Genomic DNA, 15,987 nt, shown 5'->3' with positions numbered 1-15,987 from the left:
TATTTTCATTTTTAACAATTTTTCAATGAATTTCCTTGTGATCTATTGTTTTATTGTAAAGACTAGTGCTCTTTTTTTTTTTAAACACACGCCTCTTTTACCATGCTGTTTCCTGCCTTAGCGGGTTATGAAGATTTGATCTCATTGAGGAGAGGTGTTTTTGAATTTTACTGTGATAAATAACCATTTTCGACGACATTACCCTCTTTTGTATCAATTATTTTTTTCCTTGTCGGGCGCCCCTCTTTCGGCGTCCCCTTGAAAGCTATCATCGGGCTGAGACTGAGAGGGAATTCCACTCGAAGCATCAATCGCGCTCATGTTGGGTATCGAATCCTGGTCCCGGGGCCACCATACGCTTTAGCGCGCTCCGCTGATGCCACTGCTTGCCATAGGTACGCACAGCCCCCGACGAGGGGTTCCTCACTTCGTCCAATCAGTATACGGTCTAAAAACTAATAACAATCACATTACCAGTCATTTTCCAATCACTCCAATCATTTCCACAAATCAATCAAATTTTCTCAAAAGCAAAGTATGTTTACTGTCATTTTCCTGTGAATGTCCTTGGATTTCGAATTGTTTCTACCCTCACAGTAGGTAACAACACGCTAAAACATAATTTCAATGTACAATGTCCAAGAAGGCCACATAACTCAAAAATTTGTGAAAGGGATGGTGTTTTCAGCATTTTCAGTGTGCATACACTATTTTTGACACAATGTCTTCAGTTTGCACCCCACATAACCCCAAAAATTGAATTTTAGGAATTTCTGTCCGTTTTCTCCAGTGACTGACAATTCCTATTCCAATCACTTTCTATTCAAATTCCAATCAGTCCAATCAATTTCCAATCAATCTCCAATCATTTGCAACGTTCGGCGATACTTTCACCGTCCAGGGGTCCCCAGCGCTCCACAGGCTGGCGGCGGCGGGGTGCGCGAGTAGCGAGCTCGCGCCCTGCACCTCTGACCTCTGGAGTGGTTCGAGTACCGGTTTCGGGAAACAATTTTTCCCGAGACAAACGTCGAGTCGGACCCAAGAGTGTTGGACATGGGTGTTCTATCCGCAGCTTCCACGTGGGCCAGTGGTTACCGAACCCAGGTCTGGGCCCAAGAGTCGTGGGTTCGAGACAACCCCGGGAGACGGGCTGTAGCGACGCATTTTGAGGCTGTTTGAAGGACGGACACGTGGTTGGAATGAATACATTTTCCGCTTTCTGTTCAAAATGCAGGGTTGCCTTTGGTAAAAAAAGGGAGAGAGAGAGAGGGTGCATATGCTCGGAATGGAGTAAATCAAAAGCATCAAGTTGGTGGGTCTGGAATCAAGAAGAAGAAAGTTCCGAAGAAAAGAACGACGACCATGTGTTCCACCGTGTTCTGCTTCGTTCTCGTGAGTCGTAAGTTGCTCAGTTGCCCGGTGTCAGCCCTACAGATCGGTGTTCTCTGCTCCCGTCTGCGCATCATGGCCGCCAATGACTCCAAACATGTAAGTACCAAACAAATTAGGGGGGACTCACTTGGGTCCGTAGCATACGGGTTATTTCGTGGTATTTCTCCTGCCATTTCAGTTATTTCACGGTTATTTCGGATTATTTCGGATAATTTCGCAGTATTTCGGGGGTAGTTCGCGACTATGTTTCACCAACTATTTCGGGTCTATTTCGCATTTATTTCTGCAGCACGGGTTCCAGCCAACTAGTAAACGTGGCTGGTCCTCTAACTGTTCTGCTTTCGCCACAGTGGTCATGAAGATATGGGGCTGTCTCAGGCGAACTGAAAGGGGGGGGGGGGTGTACCCACACTATAAGACAGGGGCCCGGCTAACTGTTTGCGTCGGGCCACTATGCGCTTTCGTACGCTGTCTGTGATCGCTACTCGGAAGCGTGTGTGAGCTGCTGCCTCGAGCTGGACAACCCCGCCGCGCCGGCGCGGCCGGCGCTCGGCGTGAGAGTTGATTTTCACAGCCACCGCCCCTACCCTTACCCTGCCTAACAATACAGCCCGGGATGGTGGATGGGCCCCTTCCCTGCCCGACAATACTGGGCCACCAGTTAAACTTTCTCTTCTTCCATGTACCTTTATTTTGCACAAATGCCTTTCATTCTGGTGTTAATTTATTTTAAATTTTATTTTCAGCCTTCGGATGGGGTTGATATTGAGAATATCTCGGAAGGAGAGGTAAATGTCTTACTTTGATACTTACATACATATTAAAGTGCAAGTAAAGTGTTGCAGTTGGTTGGTATTTTTTTTCTGCTCGCTGCATTCTAATATTAATTTCTGTTATCCAGGAGGATGTTGTGTTAGAACTCATTAAGATGAAAGAACAGGATGCTAAACTTCTTCATAAATACTGCAAAGAAAATAGAAGCTTGAAGAAAGAGTTGGAGAGAAGCAGGGAGGTTAACGAAGACTGGAAAGTAAAGTTTGAAGAAGAGAAGAGGCGGAGAGAGGTGGCAGAGAGGAAGTGTGTAGAGGCGGCCAGGGCTCTAGAAAGTTTAGGGAAGAAAGCAAGACAGAAAGCAGAAGCAAGGGAGACAGAAATGCAGTAGGATCAGACAAGAAAAACATACTATAGGCTAAGGAGATGGAGGAAACAATCAGAAAAGTAGAGGCGGAAAGAGAGAGGCAGAAGGATGAGGAAAAGGCATTGAAGAGGGAAAGAGACGGATTGAAAAGGAAAAGAGATGAACTGAAAAGGAAAAGAGATGGATTGAAGGAAGACTTAGAAAAAGCAAATGAAGAAATCAAGAGCCTCAATGAAGAAAGAGAAGTTTTTGAAAGGGGTCTGGCAGTAGCGAGAAAGGGGTTAATGATTACAAATAATTCACCTAACAAAAAAAAATCCAATGAGAAGACTGAGACCCTTCAAATACCATAAGTAACAAAGTAACAGTTTTATTTATTTATTTATCTATATATTATTTATCTGTATATCTTCGATATTTTTAGAAGTGTATATCAAAACGACGTTTCATGTTCAGGCCATAATTAGAATTACTACTTTTTCTCCTGATGTCATCTCGATGCCTAATATTGTGATGTTGCACATTTAGGTTTTTATTAAATGTTGTATTGCAGGTTATGACAGATAGTGGCCTGAGCTTGGTGGATTACGTCTTCCAATTTCATTATTCCAGTTTCTTTAAAAAATTTCTCCAAACTTGTCATTTTGTTGTAGCCAAAAAGAGATTTAATCACGCGTTTTTGTAGTTTTTGTAATTTAGAACACCATGTTAAAGAATCTCAAATAAATTTCTAATGTCACAATTGTTTGACCAAGTTCAAATATTAATTTACACTTAGATATCTTCTCTAAGACCAGTGTCTAAGAGCATAGAGCTCTAAATTATTTTCATTTTAAACTATTTTTTAAGATGAATTTCCTTGTGATTCTATTGTTTTATCGTGAAGACCAGTGCTCATTTTTTAAACAAACGGCTCTTTTACCATGCTGTTACCTGCCTTAGGGATATGAAAATTTGATCTCATTGATAAGAGGTGTTTTTGAATTTTGCTCTGATAAATTACCTTTTTTGACATTACCCTTTTTTGTATCAATTATTTTTTCCTTGTCGGGCGCCCCCCTTTCGGCGTCCCCTTGAAAGCCATCATCGGGCTGAGAGGGAATTCCACTCGAAGCATCGATCGCGGTCGGGCCCGGGAGGCTGCCGTCTATTCTGTGCTCTTGTGGGCTGCAGCAGAGGCCGGGGAGTGGCCCACACAGTGGCCCTCGCTCAGGCGCGGCGGCAGCATGGTCGCGCTCGCGCTCGTCGGGCTGCTCCTGCACGCCGTGCCTCACGCTGCGCCTCACGCCGCGCCGCACACGGCCCCCGGGGCGCTCGAGCACGCCGTGTGGCAGCACGAGCAGCGCCTGGACCGGGACGGCGTGGTCGTGCTGCGCTGGAACTCGACGGGCCTCGGCCGGCGCGCGCCCACCGCGGACAGCGCGGTGCTCGTCCTGGAGGTGGCGGCGCGCACCAGGGGCTACGTCGGCCTCGGCCTGTCGCCCTACACCGGCACCATGGCGGGCGCCGACCTGGTCCTCGCCTGGGTCGACGACGCGGGCGTGCCGCACGCGCGGGTGAGGCGGTAGGGCACGAGCCCTAAACTCTCTTGGGTAGGCCAGTCGCCAGCTCGCCAGCCCCGGTCTTGGCGGGTAGGGCGCTTCATGCAGATCGCGGCACGACGTGAACGGTCAATATGGCGGCGGCGCGCGAGTCGTCGCGGCTCATGGAGCTTTGCGACTGACGGCGCGGGCACGTGATCAAGTGGCCTGCTCCTGCAGCCTGGCGGGCCGGCGGGGTGTGCAGGCCAGGGGCGCCGCGAAGGGGAAGTGCCCGTCAGGCGCGGAAAAGCCAATAAATCAACGAATACGAGCTCATGATTAAACCATCCATGCGCGGCGGCCGCTCTCCGCCGATATCACCCGCGCCTCTCCGACTGCTCGCCAGTTCGTGTGCGATGCTTAAATGTTTATTACAGCAGGGTAGCAGGACTAGCGTCATCGCGGCACGGGCTGCAGTCCTAGTGGCCTTCGGTCGCGCTGAAGACGGCCGACCGGTCGTGCAGGCGCTCGGCGGCGAGCTCGGCGGCGTCAAGGGATCATGCATGCCTTTTACCCCCTTCCAGCTCGAGCATGTCCTATCTGTGCTCACCCCCGTTCGCTCTTTGGGCGCAGGATTACTGGGCGGACCAGAACGGCTCGCCGACCCTGGACAAGAACCAGGACTGGCGGGTGGTCGCCGCCGAGGAGAACGACACACACACGGTGGTGCGGCTCGCACGTCCGCTGCACACTCAGCACGTCATGGACGTTCAGATTCAGGTATCGTTGCCCCAGTGCGAAACGGTATGTTAAATCAAAATCGAAATGACGTCAAAAATACAAAATCGACGTCGTTACGTTATCTTATCGGCATCGTTTCCACTGTTTCGCACTGGCCCATAGCAAAATCAGCAAAACTGCATCATAACTGAATTAGGGATCAGGGATCATCCAGAAAGAACGTCTGTCACTCGGCGTTTCCAATAAGTTCAGCCTCTGCAAGGTCTCATAGCGCCTGGTAGGTAGGCAATATCTTGCCTGCAGTGCATGCGGGTACTGCGGGTTGGCCTACCCTGAGCCTTGCAGGCGCCAGGCCCCCGGCACTTGCCGAAATGCATCTGAGAGAAACGGACGTACTGTCTGGACGAGGACGATCCCTTGCATGTCCCATCCAAAATGCGCCCAAGGCGCCTAAAAGGCGCATTTTGGATGGGAGATACAATGGGTGCAGTTCTGCTGCCTGGTCATGTTCCGGCGTGCTCCGCAGCCGGGGCCCGTCCGGGTCATCTTCTCGTGGAGCGGCGCCGACCCCGGGCGCGCCCCGCACTACCACGGCAAGGAGCAGCGCGGCGTGACCGAGGTGTGCCTGCTGGCCAGCGCAGGGGCCGCCCCCCGGACGGAGGTCTGGGTGTGGCTGCTGGTCCTCACGACTACCATGGGACTTCCCTTCGCCACCAATGTCCCCTAGATCTAAGGTCGTTGCGTTATTTATTTATTTGTAAACACTGACAAAGAAGTTTTCTGTTGATAAGTAAATGTTCCATTAAAACACGGACTAGAATTTTTTGGCTTTGGGCCAACAATAATTTTTCTCATTATGATTCTTATGAAAATATGCTTTCTTCAAGAACACGCTGCTTCAGTCAAGAGTATTTTTGTTCTTTGAATCAGGAAAACTTTCTCCCTCAAACATATCTTTTTCTTCATGCATGAAAAAATGTTCTTGGCCCGAAGCAAAAATTTTCTTGTACGTTTTTGTAAGAATTTCTTTTTCTTGCCCACGGTAAACTTTTTTGTGAGCGTACCACTAGATGATAATGTAATTCTGTGGCACTTCTTTAATTTATATACTACTTTATTTTGAGAGAGAAATAGAGACTCAAATGATTGTATGGAAGAGGGATACGCCACTATCAAGTCCAATACGAGGTATTTTAAAAACGCAAAATAGCTATATATTTATTTGAGGCTAAGTTCCTTGAAATATGACAAATGTAATTTTGTAATAAATTGAAGGATTTGAGTTTCACTCCATGTTGAAACAGGAGAACAGATGGCAATATTTTCCTTTGTAAACAGGGTACTAAGCATTTCTTGCAGAGCTGAAGAGCTATACTTGCAACCAGCAATTAACAGGCTAGTATCTGCATGTAGAGCAGATAGGGATGACAATTTTACATTTAATTCATTTGGTTCTCCTAAAAGGTGTACTGGGTACCTGTTAATAAGAAAAAGAGGTAGAGATGAGAAAGATTTAAAATCCTAGAATTTTACCTAGATGCAAATTAGTCTACTTTTAGCTTAAGATTTTACCTTAGAGCAATATTGTCAACAAAATTTTCAATTTGAACTTCCTTTTCCCTTGTAATAATAATAGTTGGCACATTATCTTTCCTCTGCAATTTTTTGTGTACAGCATGTACAAGGTGCAAAGTGACGATACCACTAAGACTGGCATCAATACACAAGATTGTTTCTTCTGGTCTGTAAAATACTTATTTTCATTTTACAAAGACTATCTGCATTTGAAAGAAAATTATAAGATTTACCTTGTTTCTGAGTAGACCCGCATTAAGTCTTGTAGGGAAGAAGTTATATGACTCATTCCTGCCTCAGCACCCAAGGCTTGTACTTTTTCATATGATGATTGTAATGGTTCAGAGTCAAAATTGACAAGGTAATCTGTTATTATAGATGATCGTAAATACCATAGTGTTAATACACCACAGACATTTTGGGAAATGTAACAACATTTGCTACTGCTATTTCAACTTCTTGGGCCTTACTTACTTTGTGGAAGCAGCTCCTTTAATCTTTTCACAGCCTTTGCAAGCAAATCAGAATCTTTCGCCTCCACAGTAACTTTAATGCGATAGTAGCTTAATAAAGATAAAATTACACATAAGCCATGAGTTATTCAAAGAATACTTTAGTAATATATGTAAATATGTGTTACAACACAAACCTATTGTCATGCACAGGATATGATCCAATCGTCACTAACGGAAACTCTGCAACCACCTTTGAGAGATGATCAGCTATTGAAACCTCGGTGGCATCAATATACAAATCCCCCTTGTAAAATTTTGATCCTGATCCTCCAAATAAATCCTGTTGATAAGTGATTATTAATCTTTGTTCAGCCTGCATACATTATAATAAATGTATTAGATGACAATCTAGATGAAAAGTTACCTCGCAGAGAATAGTGAATGATCTCTCTAAAAGAGGAGGAACCCCTGGGAAGATATAAACATTTTGAACAGATACATTGGGGTACTTTGACTTGCAGTTTTGGATAGGATCAAAACCAAATTTCAGCTTTGCTGATCTTGGAACCTGTCAAAAAGTTTCAAGGAAATTTAATAATCAAAAATTAAAACACTAAACATTGGAAGGCTAACAGAAAACTTCTAATATTTTTAACTCAAAAATTTCTTTCACACACTTAAGTTTATGATTTGGAATTTTCAACTACAGAGTGTTTCATTTTTTAGAATCCTCCTGTAAATTTGGAATACATCGTGCGCTGTATTTATTTAATGGATTGCAAACACTTACACATGCCAGCTTCATAGCGGGTGAACTAAGATCAGTGGTTTTGTAGAAGTCAGAACAGATTTTTACAAGTTCTGGATGAGGAAAAGTACTTTCTTCAAAAGCTTTAGCAACACCTAAGAGGAGAAAACTTTTAAAAACCAATCTAACTATGAATGACAGTACCCGATTCATAAGGATATCTACAACTTACCTTCAAATGTGACGTCGTCATGAGTTGGCCCGATACCACCTGATGTTATAACATATGTGTAGAGGTGTGAGAACTTGCGAACCTCATTGCTGATTTCATTGATATCATCACCAATAACAGAAACCTGGTTTGAATCGGATCAAACAAACAAAAGAACACAGAATATTAATGATAAAAAGATGAAATGCCCAAAATGTCAGACACATCTCCTCCTATTTTGTATAGTGCAACAGATTCAGCCACTCCGGTAAAACAAATAATTGGAGATCCATAATACAGTTTTACGCACGTGGAAAATTGTAGTATTAATTGATGAAATAAACATACAAAGATCTGGTTATAGGATGCGCATACCTTCATTACCCGCACGCCAATGTTGTAAAGTTTTGAGATAATAAAGTGGGAGTTACTGTCACGAACTTGTCCTTTGAGAATTTCATCTCCAATCACTAAGCACAACAATAAATCATATGTTTCAAAAGATTTTTACTATCAAGATTAATGTAAGAACAGAAAGTGAATTTGTAATTTATTTGCAAAAATTACTCACCTATAATACCAGCTGTTGGGACTGTTTTAGAAGCAGATGAGAAACAAGACATCGTCTGCTTCAGCCAAGTACTAGGCCAAGTAGGAAACCCACATTTACACGAAACAAAAGAAGTGCTTTCTTTTAGAAGGCATCGAATCATAATATGTAAAGCAAAATTGTTTTTTTAGATTAAGTGTGTAGTTTTCAATGCGACTTCTTTCCAATGCAAAATGAGTTGCACTTCTTTCTACCACAACAACGCAAGGGTTATGTTTACAGTTCAAAACAAAAACAGTTGAAGTACGAGAAAAATAGAAAAAGAAAAAGAGTAAGATACTCAGCAAAGAAAACGAAAACAACAATTCCGGTGTCTTCATTCGTTGAGGTTGAAATGCTGTTCGAAATTTAATTCTCCGTTAACCTTGTCAACCATGCCTTTGTGTAGATTTTTCCAGCAGGGCTACTGCAGATTCGGAAATAATTGTAGATTTGAACATTCTGCGCCTCAATATACAAGTAAGTGACTGACTTACTATCTTAACCTCAATTTTTATTTATTGATAGAACACAACAAACCAACACTTCTGGGGTTTTGTCAATGAGTGCATCTTTGTTTCTTTCAACTCCATTCCTCTTTACATAGAGGACTTTAATATTAACCTGAATTACTTTCAATTTTTAAAGATGAATGGAGTTCACTTGTCTCCTGTGTCATAGCTAAATAAAAATCATGAATTCATCTCCTTATTCTATTGATTAATATCTCGCTTGTTGTTATATTTTCAGATACAGTCAGTCCTCTTCTAAGGCAAAACACACAACCACCACCCAATGTCACAGCTCCTAAAAGTAATCAGGGGAATAATGCATTTCGTACTAACCGAAAGGATGCGAGAGATATTTTGTAAGTGGTGTAGTGTACATCTTCTTGTGAGAAATTAATGTTTCATCTGTTAGACAAGTTATTTTTATTGATATATGTCCATTACTTAATCCTATGCATTGAGTATGTATTATAAATTCATAATTTGTTCCATAACAGTAATCTTATTGTGCAAGACGTCAATGAAGCTGAAAAAGGAGGAGTATGGCCACTGTCGTCCTATAACTTTTGGCCGGCAGTAGCTCATGGTAATGTTCCTGGTTTGGAAGACCTCTCCCCAGAAGAAATGAGACATCTCCAAATGCAGGCTCAAGCAGCAGGTACATTGGATGCTTGTGTAAGTTGTTCCCATTACTTCTAACTTTTCCAATTTGTAAGCCATTAAATTTTACTAATTTTTCTTCTTCTTTTGTAATTATTAAAAGAACCAGCAAATACAACAAATGTATCAGCAAGCAAGGGCCCGCTTTAACACTATGAAGGTTCAAAGTCCAGAGACACTTGCTGTTATTGTAAGTGTTACTAATGTTGTAGTAACATTATTATATTTTAATTTTATGTACCTTTGTCTACCTTTAGATGTTATAAATTTTTTCAGGAATCAATGACCCGCGGTCCTGCTCAAACTCCTGCTTCTTCTCAGTATTCCTTTGCCAGTGGAAGTAGTGTCGTTCAGGATTCTTGGCCAGCGCCATCAGCCACAAGTGGTGTAGCTTCTGTATTTGGAGGATCAACTTCCGGAACAACTGCAAAGTCCATCTTTGGGGGTTCAACAGGATCAACAAATGCAGGCTTTGGTTCTGTGTTTGGTGGAGCAAACAATCAAAGTTCTTTATTTGTTGGGACCTCTCAATTTGGAAATGCATCATCTCCAAAGCCATCAATTTTTGGTGGAGGTGCCACCCAGACTCAACCACCAGCATTTGCTTCCTCCCCAACTCAACCGCCAGCATTTGCTTCCTCTCCCACTCAACCACCAGCATTTGCTTCCACTAACCCCATGTTTGCGGGTGCTGCTCCTTCTCCGTTTGGTGGGGCTCAGCAGCATTCGTCTATCTTTGGTGGGGCATCAGCTGCACAGCAGCCATCACCATTTGGAGCAACTCCCACAGTTCAGCAACCTTCTCCATTTGGTGCTGCACCAGTTGTGGGCCAGAGCGGGGGAAGTATTTTTGGTGGATCTGCATCAGTACCTACACCTAACACATTTAGTTTTGCCTTACCAAATGCATTTGGTAGTTCTGGAGCAAGTGCTGCAACAACATCCCCTTTTGGCGGAGCAACAACCACAAGCCCCAATGTGTTTGGGGGTGCAGTTCAAAATATTTCTCAACCGACCGGTAGTATTTTTGGTGGTTCAGGCGCTACTCAAAGCCTAGCAAACCCACCTGTTCAAGATAGCAACATTAGTGTAAATGCAACACTCTATACTGCTATATCTCAACTGACAGAGGCAGAGAAGAGAGAATTTGACGCTGAAACATTTACTATTGGTAAAATCCCCTGTAGACCACCTCCAAAAGAGTTGTGTTAATTTTATACTATGTATTTTGTTTAAGAGTTTTGACTAGGCATAACTGTGATACATTATTCAAGATAAGTACATGTATTACTGGCTGAGATAAGGATAAATACTTTAGATTCATTAAATTGTAGATAGTTTTGAGACTTTGTGTAGTTTTATTTTTGGTTTACTTTTAATCCCACATTTACTTTGTTTTATATGTTCTATTTTTTGGTTAATTGAGAAATTTGACAAATTCATATGAGTTTACAGACATATGTACCTGCTTAAAAACTCAGTCTCACAAATTGATTGATTTGTACTATACTTTAATCCAAGTTTGAATACAGTTATAAAATATTTTTATGACATAAAATCTTCAACTTATTCTAGAACATGAATGAACATCTTCTATTGACAAGAAGAACAGGATAAAACTGAAACTAAATAGAGGAATCAATATTCTTAAAAGAAAGGCACAAAAGAGGGCAGTTAATAAATTACTTCATTGCTCCCATCAAAAAAAGCCAAAATATTTGGCATAATACTAATACAATTCTTCATCCATCAATAAAACACCATCAATAATAATCTACATTAACTAAGAATTGTCAACAAATTTAAGTAAGGTCATAAATACTTAACATCTAGATTTTTTCTGTAAATAACGTAAGCCACATCGATGGTAGAGTGAAGGAAAGAAAGATCGAGGTACCCTGTTTCTTTGCATATCACATGGCTTCTACACTTTGGCACTGCTTGGCACCAATTTATTTGTAACCCTATTCTCTCACAGCATGTCCTTTTCTTCCACAGGACTTCCCTTTCTCCATAGAACTTAGTTTGACCTAGATAGGATACCTATCCTATCTAGGTTTGACTGCGCCGCCGAGTCCGGCCAGCGTCAACCGACAAAGGCCCAAATTGTCCATCCTCAGAACATCATTTCTTCGTCGCTGAGGCGTGTTGTGGACCTCGTCCTCGTCGGCGGTGGTCACACGGACGTGGTGATCTGCTCGATGACCGTCACGTGCCTGCCCGGCGGCCGGTACAGTCCCTCCGGCACGGACCTGGTCGCCCTGAGCGGCATGGTGGGCGGCGGGAGGTCGCACACGAGCGGGTACTGGTGGCACGGCGAGGGCGCCCCGAACATGGCGTTCTGGTGGTGGCCGTGCGGGTGGAAGTGGTGCAGGTGGGCGCCCAGCGGCCCCACCCCCGGGCCGAGCCCGGTGGGCGCCAGCGGCGGGCCGCCCACCCCTAGCGGCAGCGGGCCCAGCCCACCCGCCAGCGGGGGGCAGACGCACGGGTCGCAGTCGCCCGTCACGTTGCTCGTGCCGGTGTCGGGCCACGCCGACAGGTGCACCAGGACGGCGCCCACCAGCGTGAAGGCCAGCGAGAAGTAGTAGCCGCAGCGTGGGTTGCTCTCGTTGATGTAGCCTGCGTCAGAGAGCGTGGTCAGTGTCGTGGGCACGGGGTAGTGAGCGTGAGCGCAAGAGAGACAGACAGCTGGGGACCGCCGCGCAGCTCTAGCGCGAGGCCGGCGCCGCACTCACCTGTGATGGCCACCCCCAGGAGCACGGGCACGGCCTGCGCGCCCTGCACGAAGGCCCACGTGCGCGAGAAGTAGCGCGCGCGCACCCGCTCCATGGTGAACATCTTGAGGGAGTAGAGCGTGCCGCCCAGGCTGGTGCCGTACAGCCACGTGACCAGCACGTAGCCGTGGTACCCCGAGACCCAGCCCAGCGCCAGCAGGGACAGCGCTGCAAACGCAAGAGACGGGCCGCGTTACTCCGCTGCACGGTGGGTGGCCTACCTACTCGGGCGGGCCCGGACCCGCGGTTCACTCACCTGCACCCAGCATGGAGGTCTGCACGAGGTTCTGCCGCGACACGAGGCACTGGTCGCTGCGCCTCGCCGTCACGGCCCCCGCCACGTAGCAGCCCAGGGCGGCGCCCAGCCCCAGGATGATCTGCAGCAGCCGCACGCCGGCCTCGGGGACGCCCTCCTTGGCCGCCTGGAAGCCCTGCAAGACGAAAGGCGAGAGAGGCTCAGTCAGTCATTGTGTCGGATGGCCTACATTATCTTGTTTGACGCCCTTCTCCGCGCTAACACACACACACACACACACACACACACACACACAAGCACACCCCTCCATCAATCACAGTGCCGTCTCTCTCGATAGTGGCGCGGTACGCGTCCATCCCTCTCAGTTCGGCTTTCCAAGGAAATAAAGAAGGCCATGCGAGAGAGATGAGGCGCGCTGCCGGGGCCGGGGGTAGCTCGGGGCCGAGAGAGATGAGATGTGTGACTGGAAGGGGCGGGTAGTGCGGCGGGGCGGGGCGGGGCCCCGGCGGACGTCATTATGACGTTTTTATTTCAAATCGATCCCAACACCAGCAGGGAGAGGCTATCAATCAAAGCTCCGCAGGATCCACACTGCGGAGCTCGGCTTCTGCGGCTTCTCTGCATGCGTCGAGTGAGTGAATGTGACGAGGGTCGCGGAGCACGCCGTCGACGACGACGTCATGTTCGCCGGGGGCGCGGCGGTGGCGGTACCCACCAGGTGGAAGGCCGGCGTGTAGAGGCCGGTGGCGGCGGCGGCCGACGCGCCCACGAGCAGCCTCACGGCCCGCGAGTGCAGCGGCGCCATGTCGATGAGGGGCGGCCGCGGCGGGCGCAGGGCCTTCTTGTGCTTGACTCGCTTGCGCTGCGCCTTGAGGTGCGAGATGGCGCGGCGCTGCGGGTGGTACAGCGACGCCGGCCGGTAGAGCACGCCGACGAAGAAGCCCGTCGCGACGAGGCCCGTGGCGGCCTGCAGGCCGAGGCGCCACCCCAGTCTCCTGCAAAGGTATCGGCGTTGTATCAAATTATTCCAATATTGTACTTCGGCGAACGGAGGAAGAAGAAGAGCGGGTGGGACATAAAGATTCCTGATTGGCTAGACCCTTACCCCCTCCACCGGCGTGGTTTATGTACCCGCTTTTCTTCTTCTCCACGAGCCGAAAAACACTTTTGCTTTGGTGGTTAAAAAACAAAACAACTTGATCTAAATTAATCCCCTAAAACCGGTTGAATTTTAAGTGAATCATCTTTTCGTTCCTCATCCCCCCCCCCTCTCTAATCTGTTGTTTTTCTCGTTCCTGGTGTTGTTGTTTTCCATCTTGTTGTTTGTGCGGCACGGCACGACACGGCTCCGCCCGCCCGCTGCAGTGTTTACCTAACCCCCAACCTCGCAGTGAGGAGGTGTTGGTGTTGCGGCTGCTGCAAATCGACATGTGTGTGTTCATTAACGCGTTTTTATTCGTACTTTTTTGGTGTCTTCCTAATCGCATCTAAAGCAGTGCTTGTTTAACCTCTGCCTGAACGGGTACGTAGAGTGTTGGGTTAGGTGGAACCTTTTCTTTCTAGGCGGACGTCTTCAGCAGTTGATGTTTGTGTATGTGTGAAGCTTTCTTCGCTACTTACCCCACAGTGTCCGTGTAGAAGGCCGTGAAGGTGGATATTCCGAGGCCGACCCCGGACAGCATGAGGCACTCTGCCGCCGCGCGCCGCTTCTTGAAGTACTGCCCCAGCATCAGCGAGGCGGCCTCCCGGACCATCGCGGCGCCGACCCCCAGCAGCACGCCGTAACTGCAACAGCGTCGCAATCAAGCAGGTGAGTGACAAGGGCTTAGGGGCATTCTTCATCTGACTGCTTTGAAACAAAATCTGAAAATCTGCCCAACTTGTGTGGTAACTTTTAAAGTAGGATGTCTGGCGTAACATGCTTTTCTCGCGCAATCTTTGTCGCTGACGCGCACCTGTCGTTTGTTAGACCGTCGACATCTCTTCCGACCAGCCTCCGCCTAAAACGAAAAATTGCTGACCTTCGCAACCACTGCAACCCCCGCCATGGCTATGCTATGCTATGCTCCTCACAGTCATTCGCACCAGATCTTGTGGAGTGGAGGGGGCTGGAGGTCTATTTTCTCCTTTACCGTCTCTGCGGCACTTTTCCCCTTATTCATTACTCCAGGCCGATGGGACCGCGCGTCGCGCAAGACAGTGGAAAGGGGGGTGGGTTTGGGTGGGTGACGATCCCGAGGGGTCGGCGACGACGGGGAGGTCCCCAGTGGAGCCCGGGCGGCGCGGCAACACGCAGGCTGAGCCTTGAGGGGAGCCGTGCCGTGACCATGGGGGTGAAGTGGGGTGAAGCGGGCTCGGGAGGACGAGCCTGTCTCGTCCGAACACCAATCACGTTCCAGCCTCATTAATTGAACGCCATTCGTTTTCAGCGGCACATTAATATTCTGCTCGGGGTTGCCCCCCCCCCTTTTCCACCTTTCACCCCCCGCTTCCGCCATGCCCCTTCGTCACACGGGAGGTCGACCTTATTTCTCCTCTGACCTGTCTCTAACTTTGTTCCTGCCCGTCTGAGTCTGTTTGCAGCTCCTCTCCCTCCTCTCTCCCCGTGTTCATGCCTTCCTCCCCCACTCGCTCCCTCTCCCCTTTCCCCCTCTCTTTTCCCTGGGGCAGTTAAGCGTGGCAAGGATGTTAGCCCTGCTTAGCCTACCGCTGTGCCTGTAGCTTTACTCTTCTCCAAACCCAGCTCCCGAAACAATATATAATAAAAACAATATAACAATAATTGAAAGTCGGGAAAATTCTCATCCGGCCTGACTCTCATAGTTAAGAGAGTAATCTGCCCTGAAAGTGTTGATGATTAATTTGCTTTGGTGCGGCGACTCTGTGCCTGCCAGCCTCACGCCGCTCAGCCCGCTCAGTACTTTTGTAGCGCTTGGGCAGCTTGGGACGAGAATTAGCCTCATTCAGACTCCACTCTGCTCCCGCTCGCCCGGCCCCGAGCACACCACTCCCGCTGAGGGATCACCCTGTCACCAGTTAGCTCACCCCCGGGGCGTCGGGGCGGGAATTGCAGTGACACCCACCGCCCAGCACTGACTGGGACTCGAGGGGTCGTCGCAGAGGTGGGTGTGGGTGCCTCTGGGGGGTAGCGACACGTAACCCGTCCCCCTGGCCGACCGCCTGCCCCTGTCCTGGGTGACGTTGACTGGCGCCATTTTGGGCTGCGAGTTTGAGTACTTGACTTACCCTCTTGGAAACTGAGCCGACTAGGGGGCTAATAGCAGGCACAAAAACAGGGCATCAAAGGCAGCAAGAAAAATATATTTCGTGGCGCTAAGGATTCTGGGTCGCGGGGGGGACGCGGGACGGGGAGCCTGTGGCCCTGTGGCCTCACTGTTATCGGAGCGCCCCCCGCCCCC

General features: G+C 47.6%; 6 protein-coding genes across 7 annotated transcripts in view; 4 read left to right on the top strand and 2 right to left on the bottom strand.

Moving 5' to 3' along the window:
* The first annotated feature begins 1,274 nt into the window (after window positions 1–1,274).
* Window positions 1,275–2,579, top strand: LOC113208405 (uncharacterized). Its single transcript, XM_026425366.2, has 3 exons — window positions 1,275–1,488; window positions 2,139–2,180; window positions 2,294–2,579. The coding sequence occupies exons 1-3, from the start codon at window positions 1,363–1,365 to the stop codon at window positions 2,552–2,554; spliced, it is 429 nt and encodes a 142-aa protein (XP_026281151.2). The 5' UTR covers window positions 1,275–1,362; the 3' UTR covers window positions 2,555–2,579.
* A 1,177-nt stretch (window positions 2,580–3,756) lies between these two features.
* LOC127749115 (DBH-like monooxygenase protein 1) lies at window positions 3,757–5,599 on the top strand. Its single transcript, XM_052265937.1, has 3 exons — window positions 3,757–4,086; window positions 4,684–4,830; window positions 5,318–5,599. The coding sequence occupies exons 1-3, from the start codon at window positions 3,757–3,759 to the stop codon at window positions 5,516–5,518; spliced, it is 678 nt and encodes a 225-aa protein (XP_052121897.1). The 3' UTR covers window positions 5,519–5,599.
* Window positions 5,600–5,982: 383 nt separating this feature from the next.
* LOC113208392 (FAD synthase-like) lies at window positions 5,983–8,493 on the bottom strand. The gene is made up of 10 exons (XM_026425349.2): window positions 8,352–8,493; window positions 8,156–8,250; window positions 7,802–7,925; window positions 7,612–7,724; window positions 7,246–7,389; window positions 7,016–7,161; window positions 6,841–6,929; window positions 6,600–6,732; window positions 6,364–6,534; window positions 5,983–6,268 (listed from the first exon to the last, which is right to left on the bottom strand). Exons 1-10 carry the CDS (start codon window positions 8,491–8,493, stop codon window positions 6,010–6,012), a joined length of 1,416 nt encoding a protein of 471 aa, XP_026281134.1. The 3' UTR covers window positions 5,983–6,009.
* A 212-nt stretch (window positions 8,494–8,705) lies between these two features.
* LOC113208393 (nucleoporin NUP42-like) lies at window positions 8,706–10,884 on the top strand. The gene is made up of 5 exons (XM_026425350.2): window positions 8,706–8,849; window positions 9,120–9,237; window positions 9,376–9,553; window positions 9,642–9,728; window positions 9,815–10,884. The coding sequence occupies exons 1-5, from the start codon at window positions 8,765–8,767 to the stop codon at window positions 10,748–10,750; spliced, it is 1,404 nt and encodes a 467-aa protein (XP_026281135.1). The 5' UTR covers window positions 8,706–8,764; the 3' UTR covers window positions 10,751–10,884.
* LOC113208415 (monocarboxylate transporter 3-like) lies at window positions 10,862–14,332 on the bottom strand. Its single transcript, XM_052265936.1, has 5 exons — window positions 14,189–14,332; window positions 13,284–13,563; window positions 12,569–12,743; window positions 12,274–12,480; window positions 10,862–12,157 (listed from the first exon to the last, which is right to left on the bottom strand). The coding sequence occupies exons 1-5, from the start codon at window positions 14,320–14,322 to the stop codon at window positions 11,715–11,717; spliced, it is 1,239 nt and encodes a 412-aa protein (XP_052121896.1). The 5' UTR covers window positions 14,323–14,332; the 3' UTR covers window positions 10,862–11,714.
* Window positions 14,230–15,987, top strand: part of LOC113205779 (gastrula zinc finger protein XlCGF17.1-like) — a 52,843-nt gene continuing 51,085 nt past the window's right edge. Inside the window, exon 1 of one of the 2 annotated variants that reach the window (XM_052265934.1) lies at window positions 14,230–14,378. The gene's annotated coding sequence lies outside the window, so the exon portion shown is untranslated. The remainder of the gene's footprint in view (window positions 14,379–15,987) is intronic. The other variant, XM_052265933.1, reaches the window with a different exon arrangement.

This window comes from Frankliniella occidentalis, unplaced genomic scaffold (assembly GCF_000697945.3).
Source record: "Frankliniella occidentalis isolate FOCC.00 unplaced genomic scaffold, Focc_3.1 Scaffold33, whole genome shotgun sequence".
Taxonomy (NCBI): domain Eukaryota; kingdom Metazoa; phylum Arthropoda; class Insecta; order Thysanoptera; family Thripidae; genus Frankliniella; species Frankliniella occidentalis.
The sequence above is the reverse complement of the archived record's forward strand: the minus strand, read 5'-3'. Positions and strand labels throughout refer to the sequence as shown.

Coding starts and splice junctions, on each gene's coding strand:
- LOC113208405 (XM_026425366.2), top strand. CDS start 1,363: ATGTGTTCCACCGTGTTCTGCTTCGTTCTCGTGAGTCGTAAGTTGCTC. Junction 1,489..2,138: donor CCGCCAATGACTCCAAACAT/GTAAGTACCAAA, acceptor TTTTATTTTCAG/CCTTCGGATGGGGTTGATAT. Junction 2,181..2,293: donor AGAATATCTCGGAAGGAGAG/GTAAATGTCTTA, acceptor TCTGTTATCCAG/GAGGATGTTGTGTTAGAACT.
- LOC113208393 (XM_026425350.2), top strand. CDS start 8,765: ATGCCTTTGTGTAGATTTTTCCAGCAGGGCTACTGCAGATTCGGAAAT. Junction 8,850..9,119: donor TTCTGCGCCTCAATATACAA/GTAAGTGACTGA, acceptor TTATATTTTCAG/ATACAGTCAGTCCTCTTCTA. Junction 9,554..9,641: donor CAGGTACATTGGATGCTTGT/GTAAGTTGTTCC, acceptor AATTATTAAAAG/AACCAGCAAATACAACAAAT.
- LOC113208392 (XM_026425349.2), bottom strand. CDS start 8,493: ATGATTCGATGCCTTCTAAAAGAAAGCACTTCTTTTGTTTCGTGTAAA. Junction 8,251..8,351: donor CCCAACAGCTGGTATTATAG/GTGAGTAATTTT, acceptor TGTTGTGCTTAG/TGATTGGAGATGAAATTCTC. Junction 6,535..6,599: donor CGGGTCTACTCAGAAACAAG/GTAAATCTTATA, acceptor AGTATTTTACAG/ACCAGAAGAAACAATCTTGT.
- LOC127749115 (XM_052265937.1), top strand. CDS start 3,757: ATGGTCGCGCTCGCGCTCGTCGGGCTGCTCCTGCACGCCGTGCCTCAC. Junction 4,087..4,683: donor CGGGCGTGCCGCACGCGCGG/GTGAGGCGGTAG, acceptor CTTTGGGCGCAG/GATTACTGGGCGGACCAGAA. Junction 4,831..5,317: donor TCATGGACGTTCAGATTCAG/GTATCGTTGCCC, acceptor CGTGCTCCGCAG/CCGGGGCCCGTCCGGGTCAT.
- LOC113208415 (XM_052265936.1), bottom strand. CDS start 14,322: ATGGTCCGGGAGGCCGCCTCGCTGATGCTGGGGCAGTACTTCAAGAAG. Junction 13,564..14,188: donor TTCTACACGGACACTGTGGG/GTAAGTAGCGAA, acceptor ATACCTTTGCAG/GAGACTGGGGTGGCGCCTCG. Junction 12,481..12,568: donor GACCTCCATGCTGGGTGCAG/GTGAGTGAACCG, acceptor TTGCGTTTGCAG/CGCTGTCCCTGCTGGCGCTG.